The following is a 21958-nucleotide window of genomic DNA, read 5'->3' as shown; positions in this document are numbered from 1 at the left end:
GGATGTTTCCTCTGCACCCTGCTGCTCTTGCCCAAGCTCTGTTCAGAGCAGTGTCTTTAGAACGCTCTAGGGCCCCACGGGAAACCTATCTGAGGGTCACAGTGTGCAGAGGGTTATGAGAGCCAGCGCCTGGAACCGGTCCTGACCATGTATCCTGCAGAGCCCAGGCCTGGCTGAGAGGGCAGCACGCCTTGGAGGCTCAGTAGCCTGTGACCTTTTCCTCCACGCGTCTCCATACCCACCACCAGAGAATAGAACAAATGCAACTTTGGCATTAGGTACTTTATTTCTAGAAGTTGTATTTTCGTCTCATTTTGGTTAAGAAATTTGCCCAGGGAGGCAATGATATCTTTAGCTATTTTAAATATGGTGAGCTTCTCTCTCTTCGGGTAAACAGCTCACCTGTGCATACTTCATGTGCACAGGATGGATCATCACATGGACATCCAGGAATCCTGATAAATCTACCCCAAGACGTGACTCAGAAGCAGGGACAGCTGCCCACTGTCTGCTTCAGAAATGATTCATTTGCAGCAGCCACTTAACCTGCCGTGGCTGTCCCCCTGACCCCCAGGGGTCTCGTCAGTCTCTGCCCCAGGGTGGGGAACTCACGCTTTGGTTGAACATGTCTGTCTCATGCCGCAGCTGTGTGTACTGACACAGATGTTGCCGGATCATCTCCACCCTCTCCACCTCCAGCCGCTCCAGCTCCTGCAGAGGAAAACAAGACCAGAGACCTCTGAGAATATCCCCTAACTTTGGGACCTTCCCACCAAGCAGGTTCCAAGGCACCATGTACCCCAATGCACGAGTCACTGGCTGCTGAACCCCAACGCCACTTGACTTTCTGGGCTCCAATAAGGAGGGTGCCCATCTCTAGGGTGAAGGTGAAGGTTATGAGAGCAGCTACTAGCTTACCCTAAAAAGCAAGGTTCAAAAAGCTTTCCATGCCGTATGTAATTGTTCTCGATACAATTTTAAAATTCTGCGAGATTTCTGAGCAAGGGAACTGACACCTAGAGAGGGAATACCGCATGCCCCAGGAGATACAGAACCATGGGAAGAGCAGGATTTAAACCGTGTTCTCCCGATTCTACAAGCCCAGCCCCAGCCCTAGCACCCTGATGGGGCAGAACAGGGACCAGAGGCAGGGGCAGGAGTGGAGCAGCCATCATCAAAGGAAGAGTGGAAAAGGCCTGTCCTTCAGTGTCTAGATGATTCTGTGTCTCTGGAATTTAGGGGATCAGACTGTTACTCTATATGTAACTAGGTCACGGTCCAGGTGATTAATCGGGAAGGGGGATAAAGCAGGGGACTTAATTAGGAGATTAACAAGGGGGTAAAACAGGTCACTGGTAGAGAGGCCTTTAATCTGCCCTGGTGGGCTGACACCTGGGGAAGCCAGCCGGTCAGGGCTGTAGGAGGGACGGCAGGTGGCTTTGGGCAGTAGGATGAAGGGATGAGTAGCTGCTATGATGTCTCTTCTCCCCTCTGGCCAAAGTACCAGCCACACTTCACTGTTTCACTCCAGCAGCTCCTGACCAACACGGAGATGCTGCCCCTTTATAAGAAATACTCAGGGGCTGAGTCTGTGCTCAGAGGCAGAGTGCTCGCCTAGCACGTGTGAGGTACTGGGTTCGATCCTCAGCGCCGCCTTGGTCAGAGTACCCCCTTCTCCCTGCATGGCTCCTCCTACCACACCCGTTCACATGCCTTCTAAGGATCTCCAGTGAGTGGGTGGGATGGGAGTGGGGGAGTTGTCTCTCTCTACTAACAGGGCCACTCTCTGCTCAATTAGGGAGGTTTCTGGTTGATCCTAAGCCCTCAGTAGACAGCCCAAGGAGGTGACAGCAACACCCAGCCTTTGGCTGATTTCATACAACAGGAGACACTAGGGATCTGAATGCACAGACAAGTCCAGATTGAGTTCTGATTCCCAACCCTGGAATAGTGACCACTTTATGGTCACTTCCACTCCGTGCCCACCCTGTGTCTCCCACCACCCACCCAGGGCTCCCTGAGCGCCAGTCCCTGTCACTGGCATGCTCAAGTGTCTCTGATCACATACCAAAGTGGTGGTCACCATCTCTTCAAACCACTTGGACTGCGCCTGGTTGTAGAGGTCCACACAACGCATGAGGTCATCACCTGGAAGAGCCAGTGGCCTCTGTCATGCTCTGTCACACACTATCCCACACACAAACCCACCGCAATGCACTGCCTTCCCCGTGTAGTTCAATGGCAGAGCGCTTGCCTACTATGTCTAAGGCCCTGGGTTTGATCCCCAGCACCACAAAACACAAACCAAACCAAAAAACCAAAAACACCAAAACATGCATCACAGTGCTACACACAAACTTCAGAAGAGTAGCCACCTGGGGAGATAGGATGAGCAGTAGGGAATGAGCTCCTTCTGTAGCATTTTCTTTCATAACAGAGAGATCTGAACAAATATAACTATTAAATCTTGATGGCTAGTGTATCACTTTCTCTAACCATATGCATGTTTAAAACATTTTATAAAATATTTAGAATAAGAGCAACCTATGAAGTAATTGCAAACATTACTCAGTGTACTAGCACCCTGGCACCTTGCTATGTAAACAAAGTTCACGGACCAGCAGTATCCGTAACCTTCTCCCCGGGGAGCTGGCGGGAAATGCAGAATCCCAGGAGGTGTCCAAGATCAATGGGGCCAGAAATCGCATTTTCAGCAGACCCTACGGTGATGCTTGCACAAATTATAGTTGCAGGAGCAAGTGCTCTGGCACACATCTGCATTTCATCTGATGGAAATGCAATGTAGTTGCAATCAGTTTCCTAATATGCAGTTTCCTAATCATTGCAGGACTGGAAATTGGACCCTTCTGAATAATGCCAGTGGAGAACATGGATTCTGGAATCAGAATGCCTGTGATGTCAGCCTAGCTTCACTATGGGTTAGCTGTGTGACCTTGGACATGTCAACTAGCCTGCCTGTGCCCCAGCAGAAATGAAGATGAAGACATCTATAAAATGGGTATCAGTTGTACCTTCATTAACTATGCCAATACATGCAAAGTATTAACTATGCAAATACATGCTTTGAGAATAGAGATTCGCAAAGATAGCAAAGTATTAACGTCAGCTATGGTGGCCACGATGGTGATAAAGAATTCAAATTTAGCCCCCAGGAGGATCTGGATGCCCTCCCTCGAGCAGCCTTGCAAAACATGAGGGAGAGGAGGAAAGGGAAAAGGAGCAAAAAAGGAGTGGCAGCAATTTCTGAGTAGCAGGCTGTCTGGCAAAATGGCAAGGAGCAAAGAGCCTTTGGAATAAGAGAAGACTGAATTCTGATGTTGCAATGCCACCTCGGTCACCTAGCTCATCCTTGCTCCCATTGGTTTTCTCATTCACAAAATACCTCCTTACAGAGACTGTGACATCACCTTCCAGAACGTAGCCTGAGGCCAGACACAGTAACTATTCAATAAAGGTAGTTCTCTCTCTCTCTCTGCAGTGCTGGGGATCCTACACAGGGCACATGCCCTTTATCACTGTGCTACCTCGTTCCCACCCCCAGAATAATTTCAAGCTACAGAAATAAGATTCTGTATCATCTGATGGAAATGCAATGTAGTTGCAAGAATCAGAATAAGGGTAACAAAGAAATAAAGGATAGGTAAATCAAGATGTTTGCAATAAGGGTAACAAAGACCTTGCTCTTGAAAAATGTAAAGATTTTCTTTGAGACAACTGTTGGCTCAAAGATGAAATTAACCCCTCAATAGTGAAATAACTTGAGAAGAGCAGAAATGAAGACACAAATTAGACGCTGTGGGGTGTGGTTAGGGACCTGGGCAGAGAAAAAAAGAAATGTCTGGTGGGTTGGATATTTCACTGTTAAAAATAAAATAAAAAATAAATACCTCAACACTCTCTCCCCACATAAGAACAAGAAAACTTGGGTGATTAAAATAGAATCTTGGGAAGGTTGAAGGTGATTCCCCACCCCCACCCCCCCAATCTAAATGCCACAGGGAAAAGATGTTATATACAAAAATAGCAACAAAAAGCCAGGCAAACAAACTTTTTAAAAAAATGACAAAAAAAAAAAAAAAAAAAAAAGAAAAGAAAGAAAGAAAAAATAAAAATAGAATCCAGGGCAAATATTTGTGATTCAAAGGGTTAATCTCTATAGAGAATTCTTATCAGTAGTAAGAACAAGACCTCAAAAAGAAAGGGGGAGACAAGTTAATTAGTTCACAGAAAAGTAAGTCAGAAATAATTTGTATTTTTAAATGTTCAACCCTGATCAGAGAAAAGCAAAATAAGCAAAACATTTTTCAGCGGCACACCAATGATTTCAAAGCATACAATACTCAAAGGTTTAGGGAATAGGTACTCAGAGATACTATAGGTGAGTACCTTCTCTGGTCAGCAATTTGGAAATATTCATTGAAATGAAGAAAAACCTTCAACCCAACATCAAAATTCTCTCTATATGCAGATCTGGTCTTACACATAAACAAATTTACAGTTCTGATAAGCATTGCTGGCTTGGTAAACACTCTGAAACAATCTAAAAGTCCTAAAAAATCAATTAGGGCCCTTTCCTGGGTCTATAACCAAAGGACTTAAAAACAGCATACTACAGAGTCACAGCCACATCCATGTTTATAGCAGCTCAACGCACAATAGCTACGCTATGGAACCAACCTAGGTGCCCTTCAAAAGATGAATGCATAAAAAGAATGTGGCACATATACACAATGGACTATTACTCAGCAATAAAAGAGAATAAAATCATGGCATTTGCAGGTAGATGGATGGCATTGGAGAAGATAATGCTAAGTGAAGTTAGCCAATCCGCCCCCCCGCAAAATGCTGAATGTTTCTCTGATATAAGAGGGGTGACTCATAGTGGGGTAGGGAGGGGGAGCATGGGAGGAATAGACAAACTCTAGATAGGGCAGAGGGGTGGGAGGGGAAAGTAGGGGGTAGGGGGTTAGAAATGATGGTGGAATGTGATGAACATCATTATCCAAAGTACATGTATGAAGACTCGAGTTGGAGTGAATACACTTTATATACAACCAGAGAGATGAAAAAATGTGCTCTGTATGTGTAATATGAATTGTAATGCATTCTGCTGTCATATATATATATATAAAATAAATAAATAAACAAATAAAAAAATCAATTAGGGGAATGATGAAATCAATTTGGATACAATGATATAGTCAGACATTGGGCAATTGTTTAAAAATCTGAAATGCATAGATGGATGCATAAATAGATTTAGAGGAAATGAAATGGGCTACTTCTAAGATGTATTAACTTCAGTTCAGAATACAGAGTATAATACAATCCAATTTATATACAGTTGAATATTTAAAAAGTGAAAGCACTCTGAAGTATTGATGGTGGTTATTTTTGGCAACTAACATTTCTATACTCTCATATGCTGATTATTTTTAATTTTATTTAATTTATTTAATTTTATTTTTAATAAACTAAACTAATTTATGTACAACTTTTTCCTCTCTGGGCTCCATTCCCAATAAATATATTAGAAATTTATAATAATGCTTCTGATTCTAGTAATTTACTGTGATGCATTATAAGAATCTGTATATTAAATATTATGTTTATGCCACATTAGTTTTGGCTCCAGTTATTTCTGCCCTACTTTATTACAAAATGTCCGGAAGGTGGTTGCTTCATTTCATAATGAAATCAATTGTAACAGCTTCACCAGAAATTGAGATGAAAGGGACCTAAAGATCATGCAGGCCATAATTTCACAGCACACAGATTAATTCCAGAGGCAATATGCATTGCCCTTGCCTGTTATGAAACTTGATTTCTTTTAGAAACAGCTATTGAGTTTTTAAACATTTTTCTAATCATCCTTTCCCTTCCTCCTTGTGTACTGGCTAACCTTGACCACTAGGTGGCAGCAGACACCAGCACACTGGGGGAAGGGGTAGAGCCTGAAATCTGGTGGTTATTTAAACAAAATGCAAGCAGGGGCCACTGCTATACCTCAGCCCTCAGAGTAGCACTCCCTGGGGAGAAGGTGCAGCTTATATGGGTGAATAAAGATCTGAACTTCTGTGGGCTTTAATCAGGGACTGGGCCCTGAGCTCTTGGCACAAGGAAGAATTTATCTACTTCCTGGTCAGAAATGCAGACCTTAGGTCAGAAAAAGGCATTGCTGGGGAGGCCATGAGTCCTCCAGCCCCCCCCCCCCCCCCCATGGCTTGGGAACAGCCTGGCCTGCTTCCCTCCAATCCCTGGATGCTGGGTAGAGGTGCTGGGCATGCCCCCTCCTGTGTGCTAGTTAGTGTGACCAGCCCGGGTGGGCCGCCCAGGGGCTCACCAGCCTGTGTGGACTTTCTCCGTGCCTTCTTGATGTCCTCCTCTGTCTTGTTGCTCAGCTTGATCTCCAGCTGCTGGGTCTTCATCTCCAGGTCTCTCTGCCGCTCAGTGAGGGCTTTCCGGGCCTGGGGTCCAATGACATCAAACAGAGAAGCTGTTATGAAGCTTGCAGCCTGGGGGTGGCGGGGCTCAGAGCCATGTGGCCCAGCGACCCCTTTCTCAGCTCAAGTCCTTCATTTTCTGTTTGCATGGATGATGCTACAGTGGCCCCACAGGACCAGACAGTCCCAGTGCTGCTACCCAGCTAACTGGCGGCAGCGGAGCCCACAGACCAGCTCCCCTCATTCCTGCTGGTGGCACCAGGCATGGCATTCCAGAGCCTTGAGCCCCCTGTGCCCCTCATAGCACCTGCCCGCCCTCCTCCTGGTTCCATGTGGTGGCTCACTCTCTGCCTGTCAGTGGAGACAGCTGGCTGGGTGTTGGGTGCCTGCTCTCTAGGGCCTGGGCTTAGTCCAGGGCTGCCACCAGCAGTCCTGCCCAAGATGTGACTAACTGTAGAAAGATGAGCTATGGGGCCTCTGGAAACAGATGATCAACCAGGAGAAAATCTGCAGGAGGGTCCCAGACACGGGGACCACAAATAGCAGCACATCAGGCTTGGTGTCCCATTAACCCTTGGAGCAGTCATCTGAGGTCCACAGGGAAGTGTCTCCTGCCTGCCCTCTGGATGGGTGGGGTTCGCGGGTGGGCCATGAGGCTCGGATTCCCCTCCCCCCTCATCTGGGGACAAGGGCTCCTGTTGTGGCACCCAGAGTCACAGCTGGTTTCCTGGCCTACCCTGTTCTAGCAGCCCCTGCCTTCCCCCGACTCCCACCCCAGCGTCCTGGCTTCTCACCTTCTCCACCGACGCGTAGCGGCTGGCGAGCTGCTTGCGGAGGTCAGCGATATGGTGGTCACACTTTTTCATGTCTTTCTTGAAGTTCTCACGAAAGTTCATTAAGGGCTTCTCTACCTCGCTGTGAAGCTGTGGAGGAGGGTGGAGAGGACACTCAGGACCCAGGGCATTAGCTGCAGTTGGTGGGGACCGTTCTTCCTCTTTCCCCAGCAGGTGACGAGTTGGGCTGGGGCAACAGCCTGGGGGGACTGGAAGGCTAGAGGTGAGTGGCGGTTCACCAGGTGCAGCAAGTGTAGCTCTGAGTGGGTGACAGGAAACTTCAGATTCTCCCACTAACTAACTACTTCCTCCTCCAAGTTTTCACATCTTTACTTTTTAAAAAACTTTTCATTCCAAGTTATTTTTTTACTGTGTATACTGATCATGCACAACAGGTTTTGAAATATGTCATAGGTATGTAAGTGGTGTGTCACTTAAGGACGGGGACAGACTCTGAGATGCATTGTTAGATTCTGTTGTTCCTTCACCATCACACAGTACACTTACACTAAGACGGCTATGACATCACAGTAACAACCTCTGGGACACCACCATTACAGACAGAAACTTCCCGACTCTAAGTATACACGGTGACATAGCTTAGTTAATTCCCACGTGCACCGTGTCCCACGCTTGCTTGTGTGCCACAGCCTCTGGTACAGCTTTGCTTGGGTGTCCCTTTCCAAACTGGGAGCTTTCTGGGGACAGAAACCATGTCATCCATTTGTGTCCCCCAAAACTTAGCACAGTGACTGCTAGGCAGCTCAATAAATAACTGTGAGGGGTGCCGTTCAATTATTCATCTTAGATCTTTTCTATTCATCGAACACCTGCTAGGTGCCGTGTGCCTGGAATATAAAGGTGATCTGGACGTGGTCCAAACCTCGAGGAATTCACAACGGGAGCTGCTGAAGGTCTGCTGGTGATTCACAGGGGTGACTGTCCTAACTGTATCCACAGGGTTTTGTTCTCAATTCACAGGGCTGGAAGGGGACCACCCCTCCTATTCCTAAGAAAGGGAACCACTTTCTGCTTTGTGATGACTTAGGTAGCATCAAGTTTTTAAGCTTTTTTTCCTTCCTTCTTTCACATTACACCCCATCCTTTTTGAGAATATCTTCAGAGCGTTTGACTTAAGTTTGGTTGCAAGCATGAAATTTATGAGAAAACAGATCGATCGAGGTAGCCCTGCCCTGGTAGAGCCAGGGACAGCCTAGGTGGTGAGCAGACAGTCTTGCTGTTGGATGACCTTCCAAGACTAACAGAGAGCCAGCCACCCAGGTGCCATGTGCCTCCTGATACCGACTGTGTCTCCTATTATTTATTCTTTTGAGCCCCTGAAACTTTCCTCATCCAGGAAAACATCACCACCTGGTGGCAATTTTATTAGGAGGCTACAAACTTGAGAACCCATGAGAAGAAACGAATCTCTTCCCCTAGTGCCCTGGTTTAAAAGTGTTCCCCAAATTCCAGATGATGGAAACTTAATCCTCCAATTCACAAGATGGTATCTGGAGGGGGCTTCTGGGAGGTACTTAGGAATACATGAGGTCATGAGTGGGATCGTCAGGATGGCCCTGGTGGCTTTATAAGGACAGATCTGAAAGGACATGTGCTTGCTCTGTCTTGCTGTGGGATGATGCCCTCTACTGTTACAACACAGCAGGAAAGCCCTCTGGATCTTGGGCTTCTCAGCCTCCAGAACTTTGATCGAAATAAACCTCTGTTCTTCATAATGTACTCAGTCTCTGGTATTTAGTTATAGACAAAGAAAACAGACGGAGACAATCACATACACAGATCAGGCATTTACTGAGTAGGAGATGGTCCATAACTCAGTTGCCATGGAACCAGCTGACTGGGGTCTCTGAGGGTAGACTCAAAAACTCTGGGGTGTCTTTCTGAGGACTTGGAAAAACAAGTGACTGCAAGACTTTCCTGTGCCTGGGAGTGACCTGAAGGAGCTCCTTAACATTGAAGACTCACGGGTCCAGCCCCAGGTTGTGTGGTCTGGGGAAGGGCATCCAAGTCTTTCCCCAAACTCCAAACAACAAACAGGAAATAAAGCTACTAGTTGTCTGAAGTGATTCAACTGTGCAAGTGAGGACTCATGGATTCTCCAACTCTTTATCTATACTAAGTTCTTTTTATTTTTTTAATATTTATTTTTCAGTTCTCGGCCGACACGACATCTTTGTTTGTATGTGGTGCTGAGGATCGAACCCGGGCCAGGCGAGCGCGCTACAGCTTGAGACACATCCCCAGCCCCCTAAGTTCTTTTTAAAGACATAATTTATTTTCTTTAAACAAGATGGCTTGGTATCTTTTAATACTCATATTTAGCTTTTCCTGAAAGTTCCTGGGTTGGCCTCTCCTCTATGGCATGGGCTAGGCCACTGGAGGAGATTCCTCCCCTCTCCAAAGCTTGGCTGACTTTGATACTTCTTTTCACCTCGTACAATTGAAGAGAATAGGTAGAAGGGTTTAATAGTCCTGGGAAACATTCATCTTGGCCACATGCATGTGTGGCTATCTGAATGGACATGGGAGTGGGTACCTGCATGTGGACCTGTGCGTACCCAGTAACCAGGTGAAGGGCATTCCTGGGGGTCACAGTGGCTGATCTGACTCAAATTCTTCGTTTTGCACAGGAAGAAAAGAAATCCCAGGGATGCTGAGTGACTTGACCGACGTCACAAAGCTTGTTAGGGACAGCTCTGAGCTAAAACTCATTATCCTGCTTCCCTTGTCCCCAGAAATCTGCTGCCGAATGCAAGGCTTCTCCTGCATGATTAGATTTTCTCCCATCAAAAGGAATTTCTCTTTTCTCCCTTTTTCTACAGGAACCAGTGGCAATACCGATTCTTTAGCGACCTGTTGCTATTAGCAATGGTCTGAGGTGGTTGACAGAGAAGCCGGAAAGATTGCTCTGACAAAATTGCATTTTTTAAAGAGCTTTTACCCCCGACACAGACCATTCAGAGCAAAATTTCCAGGCGCCTTTTAGAGCAGACGTGAAAATGGGTTTTACGCATAGGAAGCCACATTATCCGTGGCAGACACACAAATCCTTGGAGCCTCTTTCTCAAGAAATTGCCGCGAGACCACTAGGAGGCTACTTTGATGCTCCAAGGCCACCAACACGGAATGGATGGACGGGCTAGAAGTAGCAGAAGCTCTCGTGGCAAAGTCTGTTTTGTGCGGAACATTCGTCATATTGCTGTGGTCAGCTGGATGGTGACATTTGTGTTGCTTCATGAAAACCAACTTAAAATGTTCTGAGCGTTTGGAGGGATGGTTCGCACCTCGTTGCTGGCACTCCTGGGGGAGGATAGAGGGCTCCTTGAGGAACCCAGGGCCTTCCCCAGCTGCTGGACATAAGCTCTGCTACGGAGCCACACTCCAGCCCCAAGGTCTTGTTTAAAAGCCACTCCCCTACTGAAGAGAGAGCGTGTCTCAAAGCAAAAATGGGGATTTAGTTTCCCATTTGCTCCCACGTTAGTAGTTAGATCCACTTGGAGGCGTGACCATGGGCTGAGTCCTGTCTGCTCTGCTCAGTTGTGAGGTGGTGAGGCTCTTTTGCATGGTAGTTGATAAGACGGAGAGGGATGGATTATATCCAGTACCCTGGGGATCCAGCAGACAAACTGAAGCTCCCAGTCATGCACAGCCCTGGCTCCTGGCCCCACCCCCAAGCCAGGAGAGTGGCAGCCCCAATCCCCACCCCAGCATTCATCTCACCAGTCAGTGGAGGTCAGGGGCCAAGACAGGAGAAAGGAGACCTTGGGGGTCGGAGCTGCCGCTTAAAAAACTCACTGTTTTGTATACAGCACACCAAAGACACCAACCCATGGAGCTCCCTTCTCTGCCACAGCTTGGAGCAATCTTCCCAGGAAGTGCTTGACCTAACCTGAGCTCTGCTTTCATTAGCTGGGAACTTGCATGCCTCGCTAGGTGTCGGCTCAATCCTGGGGCGCTCACGCCTTTTAGAAGCAACATGCTGCCAACCCAGCCCAGCTTTCCTACAAAGCTCTTATGGTCTTAGTCCTTAGAGTCATTCATTCTGTGTGCAGAGGACCATGATGGGTTACAGCGGGGAGACCTGGGCATACGGACATATTCCTGTGCTCCAAGAGTACACGTCATTCAGTCCCCAGGGCGGAAAATTGCAACTGTTAAGTGAGAACAGAGCTAGCAAGGTAAGAGGACCAGTGAGTGCTGAACATGAGCCCTAGGAAGAGCCATGTCTTTGAGGAATATCACCAACATATAAGGAGGAAAGTATTTAAATATTGAGGGTGTGGGGCTCACAGAATTCAAGCCCTCTACTGGAATGTCCCCTTGGGCTGCTATATATGACTGGTGATGGTGGGATGACAGAAGGAAACCAGAGTCACCAGGATAGTGCCCCTCTTGAGGTCCCATCTTTAGAAGGCAGAAGGCAGGCATGCTAATGGGTATCTCCATCAGTCATGCACACTTTAGTATGAGTTATCTCAATGAGACACTTAGTTTATGTTTTACTTAAAAAGTAGCTGAGAGCCAGAGAAGAATGTTGGAGGTATGAGCCAGGGAGTAGAGATGGCAAGGTCACTGAGAAATCTTGAGACAAACAGATCTGAAAAGATGGGGTGAGAGACTCTCAGAAGGCTCCATGTATTCATGACTTCAGAAAATATTTGTGAAGCACCTACTGTGGGCTAGGTACCATCCTGATCCCTGAGAGTGGAGTGAGAAGGACTGAAACATCCCTGTTCTCAAAAATAAGTCCTGGTGTTTAGTGTCTTTAGAACCAAATGAAAGGAAGGTCATTTACCCATTCTGAAATTTTACAGCAACAAATAAAGGCAAATAGTTTTCTCCCTTGGGCACATTCTAGTATTTCCAGACACCAAGAAGAGATAGAACATGCCAATCCATTTCTCTGAAAGTCTGGCAAAGAGAGACCAGGTGACATCACTCTGGGGTCTACTTTAGAAACTGGAGGGTGTCTCTGTTTCCCACAGATGTACAGAGAGCGCCAAGTAGCTCCCAAGAACAGAACATTAACTTTTCAGGAGTTTTTCTTGAGCTGACCGTGAAACATAACCATTATTACAAATGAAATTATGAGAACTTATAATTAACACTATTTTAAGAACCAAGGTCATAAATAGCAACTACTATTTCCTACTCATGTTGTACTATTTATTATCCAAGCCCTGGGTGGAGATTGCTGATTATTGATGTTACTTGTCTGCATCATGAAAACATTGTTTAATGATGTCCTACTCTAGTGTGCACCTTTTCCGACTCTGTCTTCAGCGACTTAAATGTGGTAGCTTGAGATTTACACCACAGGAATCGGGCAAACGCTACAAACTGGAGAGATGGTTGCTAAGCATGTATCAGGGCACCACTGTGTAAGACCAGCCCAGGTCTCAACTGCAGGGAGGAGCTTACCTTGGCGGAGAACTTGAGATGAACCTCTGCTTCATCTGCCAGACTCTTCTTCACCTGGGCCCAAGCTTCTCCCAAGGAGCTGCAATGGGTAGGACATTATTAGACTTGGGGGACCCCAGAAAGGGCTGTACCAACCTCAAGTCTGAAGCCTCGGCCCATCCTAAGATGATCTCAAGCTTACAACTTGGGAAGGTATACACCATTCTAAACTTTGGATCTGGAGGAGGCAGAGGCCAGGCACAAACTATCTAGAGGGCCAGACTGAACCAGCAAAACCAGGGTGAGCTAGCTTACAGTCCCCAGTGTCTTGACATCGCCATCATCCCCCCCCCCCCTGGATTGCTAGTGAGGTGTACAAATGTCTGCTGGTAATTCAAGGAAGGTGGACAGATTCATTTTTAAGGAAAAATTCCTCTGGAATGGAAGGTACTATGAAAAATGCTTACAAGCAACTCTGTAGCTGCTTGGCTTCCAGGAGAGGCACAGATGGACCATTTGGGTCTAGGGACATGGTAGGTACAGCCACATGCGGAGAAGGCCACCCCACCCCCTGCCCGCACATGCTCAGGAGTGTGGCTCTCTGGCACAGCTTCTGGGTTATGTGCCCGACTGCTGCCCATAGCTTACAAGAGAATGGCCAAGTCCTCTTAGTGAAATCCCCTCTCCACTCCAGAGAGATGCTTCCAATAGATGAAATCTCCAGATCCCAGAGACTTTCAAAGGGATATGACAGCTTTCATTATCTGGAACTCCTCAACCTCACTGATCATTCCATATGATCCCCTGCCTCCTGACCTCTTCAACCCAGCCAGTAAATCCAGGCTGAAAGTTGAGTTGGCTTCATTTTATCAAAAAGCCACTTCCCCCAGAGAATTCATTCAACTTGAGTGGGAAAAGCTGATTAAAAGACAGCTCGCTGCGACACTTCTGGGTTCCCCGCCCAGCAGCCAAGCGGCAGCTAAGAATGACCCAACGGAGCAGAACGATCCCTCTGAGCCAGGGTCCAGAGTGGTGGGAGCACGCGCTCAGGTCGAGGGAGTTGTTTGTGGGAAATGACACTGATTTTTATCTAAGAGTCTGAGCAGCAGAGAAAGGTCCCCTGGGGAGCCCCACAGAGCAGAACTGGAGTGAGTCTGAGACAATTCCAGCTGTGGACATTTGTCTTTGCCTGAGCTCCAGGAAGCTGGTCAAGGCCATAGGCGGTGGGGGGCGCGGCACCGTAGGTGGCCTAGGCATCCCATCTGATCCTATAGGTGGGCAGGAGGTCCAGGGCCAGGGAGGGGTAGAAGCAATCGTGTCCCCCAAAATGTGCAAGGCAAACTTAATCCCCATGTGACAGTGTTAGAGATGGGACCTTTGAGACGTTGATCAGGCCACAAGGGCTGTGCCCTCGTGAATGGATTCATACTGATGGACTTTCCCCCTGTCTTTCAGTGCTGAGGATGGAACCCATGGCCACGTGCAGGCTAGCCAAGTGCGCCACCACACGGAGCCACACCCCGAGCCCTTGGATGAACTGAACAGATGGTGCAGAGATAGCTGTATATCCACAGGGACAAAAGGAACCTTGACCCTTCCTTCATGCTATACACACGAATGATCTCAAGTCGGATTCTAGCTTTAAAGTGAAAGCCAAGGTGACACGTGGCTTACACAGGCTGTCCTAGGACCAGTGGGACCATGATTAAAGAGAGGTGAGTGGTTTTTGCCCCGAGTAGCTGATTGACACAGAGCAGCCAGTGAGAGGTACAAATGAGAACCACAGAAAGGCCCTGGGAGATGTCCAGAGTTTTTCCTATAGAGCTGAAATTTGCTGTCAGCAGAGTGCATGGTAAGGGACTGGCCAGGGACATGTATGGTGACCCGAGAATGTTAGCTGAGGGCTACTGGGAGAAAATGAACAAGCAAAGTCTCCACCCAGGACAATGGCCCCACCTCCAGACTAGGCACTTGCAAGTGGAAGGACATTACTCCAAACATTCAGATGAGCCCATCTGAGCCAATGCACCCCCCACGCAGGGCGACCCCTTCCTGGCACTCCTAGCCCCTCAGAGCCACTTCCAAGTGTGTGGAAATATCATCCTGAGCTCTGCTAACATGTACCTTTAATATGTCAATCAAAATTAAAATCATTAGAAATTTTAGAACAAAACCCACTCAGAAATTCTCTCATTTAAAAAAACAGATAGACGTCGTTCTGTCCCAAAATATGGTTTGAGGCACGCCAAATCAAAAATGCAATGTGATCCTGTCACAACTGTCAACCGGGAGAGACCCAAATCCCATTTCCTTTCTGCCCAGGAGAGGAAAACGGAAGGCAGAATACATTGAATTCTGTTTATTCACCAGCACGCACGTGTCCTCAGAAAGCCAATCTGAACACGGCGTTCGGGCGGCACAAGCCTCTCTAGCCCCAACCCCCCACAGCTTCCTAGACGGCACCCAATTTCTCAGCTTCGTTTTGCACTTGGAGGGTTTTCAATGTGGGCTGGGTTCAACACCCAGATCTGTGTATAAATGCATAAAAACATTTTGCACACTGTGTGGAGGGGGTTCACATGTGCACACGTGTGCCTGCTGGGGGCAGTGTGTGCACGGGGTTACCAGGTGCAACAGTGACGGGGATGTGCACCCGTACAGGCGCATGGGCCAGTGCTTGTATGTGTGTGTTTGTCTCATGTGTGTGCAGCATGGCGGCGCAGACCTGGCATGTGGTTTAGGAGCATATGCTGGGTGTGCTGGCAGGACACAGTGTCCTTGGCAGCAGCCCAGGCCCGGGAGGTGGAAGCCGGAAGACTCCGAAGCAGCACAGTGGTTGCAGGGCACGGAGAGTCTTAGGAAAGTCCCTTTCCAGGCAGCAGGGGCTACGTTGCCTGTATGTCCCCTTCAGCATGGAGCAGAGGGGCCAGGAAATAATGAACCCCACTTAGTCTGTGGGAGAGGCAGTGGTCTGCGGGGCCACCCTGTGGCGTGTGGCTGGCCGGGTTGGTGAAAACCATTCCCAGGAGGTGGTTTGGCTGTGCAGTCAGCCCATGCGGAGGCCTTAATCAAAGCCACATTGATTTGGCAAACTCTGTCCCCTTGCAGGATTTCAGGCCACGAAGGCAGACTTGGACTTGTTGAAGATCACAGCTCTCCCACAACCACAACCATCCCTCAACAGGATGGCTTCCTTCTGGGGGCTTCACTTCCCTTGTAGGAGGACTTCAGAGAGACTTGCGCAGGAAGGTCAGAACAGAGAGGGGACCTCTGGGGACCCCTTCAACTCTTACCTCCCGAGAGTCTTCATTATTATTATTTTTCATTGAGATAAAAATCATGGAACAAAAAATGAACCCACTTAATGTGAATAATCTGGTGTTTGGCATGTCCCCAATGTTGTGTGACCAATGACATTTTCATCACCAGTCACAGAGGAAGAATTTGGGCCCCGCCCCCCCCACACACTTGCTAAGCCCTAATTCCTGATGAGGCTGCTATTTGGGGACAGGGCCTTTAGGGAAGTAGTGAAGGGCTCTATGAGGCTAACGGGATGGGACTCCAGGAAACTCGGAAGGTCCCCCACCCGGCCCCAGCACACGCCAGGATGGGCTGTGTCTGTATCGAGAAGGTGACTGACTCAGAGAAACCCCTTGCCTCACACCAGCCCTGCTGGCAACCTTGATCTTGAACTTCAGCCTCCAGAACCGTAATAAATGTCTGAAGTTTAAGCCACGTTCTGTGATATTTTGTTATAGCAGATTCATCAGACAAATTCCTTCCAATGGAGCAGTTTCTCCCGTGCCCCGCTCCCCACGTGCCATGGTAACCACTAATCTGCTTTCTGGCCATACGGATTTGTCTACTCTGGATGTTCCGTATAAATGGAATCGTATGCTCTAGGACCTCATGATGTGTCTGGCTCCCATCATTTAGCATAATGTTTTTGAGCTTCATCCACATAGTAGCACGTTTTAGAATTCTATTCCTTTTTATGGATGAATAATACTCCATTGGATATCCATGGCTAGGCATGGTGCATGCTATTTAACTAGTGGACTCATTCATCCCTTGCTGGACCCTGGGTTGTTTCTACCTTTTGGCCATTGTGAACAGTGCTTCTCCGTAAATGCCTGTTTGAATTTTCAATTCTTTCGGGTATAAACCTAGGATGGAATTGCCGGGGATGGAGTGATTCTATGCTTAGCTTTTTGAGGAACTGCCAGTCTGATGTCCAGAGGGACTGTCATTTGGCATGTTGCCAGTGATGAACAAGAGCTCAGACTCTGTTTAACAGAGCAGAGAAGGCTGGGCTGAGCGTTGGTCCCACTCATGGAAGTTGGGAGGGTTGCAGAGGAAGCAAAGCCTGAGCCTCAGGTCCACAGGAGGGAGTTCCAAGGGGCGAGGCATGAAATCCTCTCATGCCCAGTTTCCTCCCACCCTGCCCTCAAAAGAAGGGGATCTGGAGGTGGGCATCTAAGGCTGTTGCCCAGCTACAGGGGAGAGGGCAGGGGGGATTCTGACATGCTCCAGCACCTGGCAGGAGGGCCCTGGCTCATTAGAGAGAAGACAACATAGACGTCCCCACACATAACATGGACATCCTTACTTTGAGTCACAGGTACACACCTTGGTTGGGCTCAGGATGCTCAATTTGAACTAAGAGCATCCTCCCTAAGCCACAGGTGGACACCTTGAACTATAAGCATCCACAATAAAACCTGAGCACCCACCTTGAGCTATTAGCACCCATCTTAAGCCATGGGTGCCTACTCTGAGTTAGGGTGCCCCATCTGAGCTACAGGTGCACACCTTCAGTCCTGAGGACATACCTCGAGCTATGAGCCACCAACTTGAGCACGGATCCCCCCTCGACCCAGGCTTATGGAGACCTTCCTTCCCCATCCAAAGCTCACTCACTGTTCCAGTGATGGGTGAGGAAGGCTCTTCAAGGTCCCCTCATCCTCCCCAGTCCCATCAATCTCCTCCCAACTCACCCTTCCTCCTGTGCAGCCAAGGAGTTCTGAGAGAGCTTAGCCAGGTTCTTTGCATATTCTTCTTCAATCTTTATCCTGCCAAAGGAGAAAACCCAATACATTAGCTCACCAGTGCGGGATGGCGGACCGGAGCTGCTCCTTGTCACACAGTAGCAGCTGTGTAAAGGGAACCACTGGGTCACGACAGACCGTAAGCTCTGACAGTGTGTGGCTCTCAATATTTATTGAATAAATGCATGAAACCGTTTGAACCTCTGTCTCTCTAACTGCACAGCGGGCATTTCCGCCTGCCTCCTGGGGCTTATGAAGATGAGCACTATCATTTGCACAGCTCTGGGCAAAATCCTGGATACACAGGTGCCCTTACCTGAATGAATGCTACTTACACAGACCCCAGGGGATGGATGGCCACAGGTGTCTCCTTCTGCCTTCAAGCCTGGACTCTGATTTTTAGACCCTCCCAGATGGCCTAAGCCTCTTTGAAGCAAGAATAGAGCATCTCTACCTTCTCCCACCCAATGCCTCTAATTGCAAAGCACTGTCAAGGGCATGAGTATTTCCATGGAAACCGGTCAATGTCCAGGGCCGCAGCCCGATTCTGCTCCCCTGGGGAGGAGAGCTGCCTTGCGCAGGGCTTCCAGCAGGTAGGCCCTTCACACACTTGCAAGGTGACTCTCTGGGGAGTGTTCTGTGTATCGGGCATGTCTGTGTTAAGTGTGTTGTCAAAGGCGTTGCTCACCACCTCAGCGCTCCCTGGGACCATCGTGGGAGGCAGAAGAGCTATGTTATGACAACCGGAGCTGGCCAGAGGGATGGGACCCTAGAGAGCCCCTGGGTAGTCATGCGGTACACAGAAAACCTAAAGGGCTGCAGTGTTTTATTTCTGGATCACTTGGGTGCAGAGAAGGTGGCTGACCATGCAGCAGCAGCATTTTGCATAATAATGGTCACACAGTTTGGCACAGGGACTCATCCTCTTGTTCCTTCTTGTTCTGCTTGGATCTCATCTATACCTCTAGCCAGTCTCTTGGTCTCCCAGAGCTGAACCCTGGTTTCTCTCTCAATTCTGTTGCTCCCTCTCCAGCCCTCCCAGGATTACACAGACTGCCAGCCTGGACCTCCAGACTGTGGCCAAGGCCTCTTGAAAGCAGATCCAAGCATGTCACAGTGCCAAGGACAGGCCAGGGCAGAGAAGGTGCACCTGCCATCTGTCTCCTGAGCCTCACCTCCCAAACCAGCCTGCATCACCTCCATCTCCTGTCTTGCTTTCTTTAGTGGAAGCCACAGCAAACCAGGGACCTGGTCCCTAGCCAGGCATACTCCACCTCTGCACCTAAGCTCTGGCCTCTCCTGGCTCTGAAAGGTACATCCTTTGTAGCCCCCCACAAGATGGACTGAGAAAGTTAGAGGAATCTGCATTTCAGCTAGGAAGGCCAGAATGACCTGCAACGGTAGAGCTCATTACACTGTTATGAGCATAAACCATGAGCCCGTTCAGACTTTGGCTTAGACATCCCTTTTCTATTTGCCTGTTTTTATATTTTTGTTTTCTCCCTCCTGAGCAATGCAGCCTTCCAATTTCCTACCAGTTTAATGGGTCATAAAATAAAGATTTGATTATACAAATAGAAAATGGGCCTCCTAAGGAGAAGGGTGCTTTAAAAATGCCAAAGCATTATTACCTGATTACGGTTGTTATAATAAAAGAAATATTTTTAAAAGATATCGCCATTTGCAATGAATATTTCCAATATGCCTTGGAAATGCTATTTGCAAAATTGTGCCTATGTGTGCGCACACCCATGTGAATGGTGGGTACGAGGAAGTGTGCGGATATGTGAGCGTGTGTTATCAGACTCTCAAGAGAGGAGCAAGGGGAAGGAGAAGGAACTTCTCTTTTGTTTTGCAGCTTTCCTTATTTCTATTGGATTGAATTTGTTATTTCTTCATCAATGTTCCCAAGTTCTTTAGACAAACTACTGGTATCTTCCCCTGAAGGCAGAGGAAGGTTCTACATTCCTTAGCCTGATCAGTTTTGGTTTGAAGATGAATCGAAAGGTAATACTCCTCTTTTGGATGAGTATGTTCCTATGGTGAGGAACAGTGCTTCAAAGGAGGACCAGATAAAGGGGTGAAACAGTCTGTGGGGGAGACTGCAGCAAAATGGGAACACATGCCCATTCCACAGGGCACTGCTGCTGACCTCCAGGCAATTACTGCCTGAGGGGTGAAGAGGCAATCCCATCAACCCAGTGCTTTTTCAAGAGATGCTAGGTATCCAGATTTTAATGTAAAATCTACCAGTATTTTTTAAATGTTGGTTCAAATTTTCAGAGACACTACACAGACCAAAGCCACACATCTGCTGATCAGATCTACCCCAGAAGCCATGCATCTGGGACCCCAACCTATGTTCTCCTTCATGCCAACCAGCCCCAAACTGGTCATGCAGTGCTGAGTACTCTTTGACTCCCCTCAGGCCACTGGTTCACGGTGGGACCCATCTCCAGTCCCTGCAACTGGGTGGGAGATCCAGGGTCTTTACCTCTCTCGGACAAATTCAGACATTTCTTTCTGCATTTGTTTGCCCTTCAGTTGCTTTTGGAGCAGCAGTTCGAACCCAGCCACCGTGCCATTGCCTTGGGGATCCTTCTTATCAGCCTGGGAAGGAAAAAAGAAGCACAAGAAGCATTCAGGTGACACCGGGTGCCCAGGAGAATGGTGTGCAGGGAAGACAGATCCCAGAAAGCACCCACCAATTTGCCTGGCAGTGCTGACCCCAGCACAGTGCCGAGCACCTAGTAATGACTCAATTAATGGTCTCGATTATTAGTTGCTCTAAAATAAAAGTCAGAACCTGAGAGAGCCGAGACAATGACTTGGGAACTAGGACCCAATTAATTTTTGTAAACAAATATTCTTAAAACTTCAAAATGAAATGATCTGTTTTATCTGCACTCCCTCAGCCACCTGGCATCTCTTTTTACTTCTTCCCTGCTCATCATGCATCCTGTCATCTGTCCACAAGAACCAACTACAGAGACATTCGAGGCCCCTGGCTGTCACCAGGATTAAAAAGGTGTCCTCCAGGGGCTGTGGATGTGGCTCAAGTGGTAGCGCACTCGCCTGGCATGAGTGCGGCCCGGGTTCGATCCTCAGCACCACATACAAACAAAGATGTCGTGTCCACCGAAAACTAAAAAATAAATATTAAAAATTCTCTCTCTCTCTTAAAAAAAAAAAAAAGGTGTCCTCCTGCATTACAGATTTTCTTTACCAGGAATCTAAGGTTAAATGCTTTGATTCTTAATGGAAGGAATTAAAATGGGTTTTGATATCACAGAGAGGCACACTGTGATATCAAAATTGTCCCCAGCATCTAGAAAGACCCAGGTACTCATCTCTGCTCTCCCACAAGATGAAAAGGTCAGGTTCATCCAGTCCTAGGCTGTGTCCCTCTCCTCCACCATATCCCTGGCGATCGGAGAAGCCTGCATCTCTAGGATCTCTTTCAGATCACACATTTAGGACAGAGGACAGGAAAGACGCTGCTGTGCTTGTAGAGAACCCCATTTACAATGGTCAGGCACATGAACGACTTTACGGAGCCTCTGGTCCTGCCCAATTCAAGATCCCTTCCTCGGCCTCCCTGACCCAAGTCCCTCTGGCTATGCTGTTGAGACCTCTCATGACAGGACATCAATCACACCCTACGGGATGAGTCATGTCAGAGGGGGGCTTCTCTTGCTGCTTACAAGTTTCTCCACTGGAGATATGTGTACTTCACTCTTGACGAAAAAGCAAAGAAAAAATTAAGCAAAATTCTGAGCCCAAATCTGCCTCCCTTCTAAGACTCATCTGCTGCTCCAGGGAAAACCAGCCAGAGAAATAGCTTTAATGACTACTGTTAGCAGAGAGACATTTCCTCCTCCTTCCCCTTTTTTTGAGGTACTGGGGATGGAACCCCTAGGTGCTCTACCTCTGAGCTGCATCCCCAGCCCTATTTAATTTTGAGACAGGGCCAGGCTGGCCTTGAACTTGTGATCCTCCTGCCTCAGTCTTCAGAGTCACTGGGATTACAGGCATGCACCAGATGCCATCCTAAGAGAAATTTCTATTCAAGAGGAAAATATCTTGATGGTCAGGAAAGAGAACCCCCAGAGTAAGCATCAGAGTCCCCAGAGAGCTGAAATTAAGCCGAGTACCCTGAGTGTCACACCCTCAGATGCTGCTGACCAGCAGG

At 47.9% G+C, this 21958-nt stretch overlaps 1 protein-coding gene across 4 annotated transcripts in view; it reads right to left on the bottom strand.

The window, feature by feature from the left end:
• The window catches only part of Gas7 (growth arrest specific 7), a 230518-nt gene that overhangs the window by 5874 nt on the left and 202686 nt on the right, over positions 1-21958 (bottom strand). For all 4 annotated transcript variants that reach the window (XM_027946796.2, XM_027946793.2, XM_027946799.2 and 1 more), the window contains 7 exons: positions 20261-20376; positions 17716-17790; positions 12740-12818; positions 7259-7387; positions 6365-6488; positions 2069-2148; positions 613-711 (listed from right to left, as the gene is read on the bottom strand). In XM_027946796.2, coding sequence (XP_027802597.1) covers positions 613-711; positions 2069-2148; positions 6365-6488; positions 7259-7387; positions 12740-12818; positions 17716-17790; positions 20261-20376 — 702 coding nt within the window. The remainder of the gene's footprint in view (positions 1-612; positions 712-2068; positions 2149-6364; positions 6489-7258; positions 7388-12739; positions 12819-17715; positions 17791-20260; positions 20377-21958) is intronic.

This window comes from Marmota flaviventris, chromosome 17, assembly GCF_047511675.1.
Source record: "Marmota flaviventris isolate mMarFla1 chromosome 17, mMarFla1.hap1, whole genome shotgun sequence".
Classification (NCBI taxonomy): domain Eukaryota; kingdom Metazoa; phylum Chordata; class Mammalia; order Rodentia; family Sciuridae; genus Marmota; species Marmota flaviventris.
The sequence above is the reverse complement of the archived record's forward strand: the minus strand, read 5'-3'. Positions and strand labels throughout refer to the sequence as shown.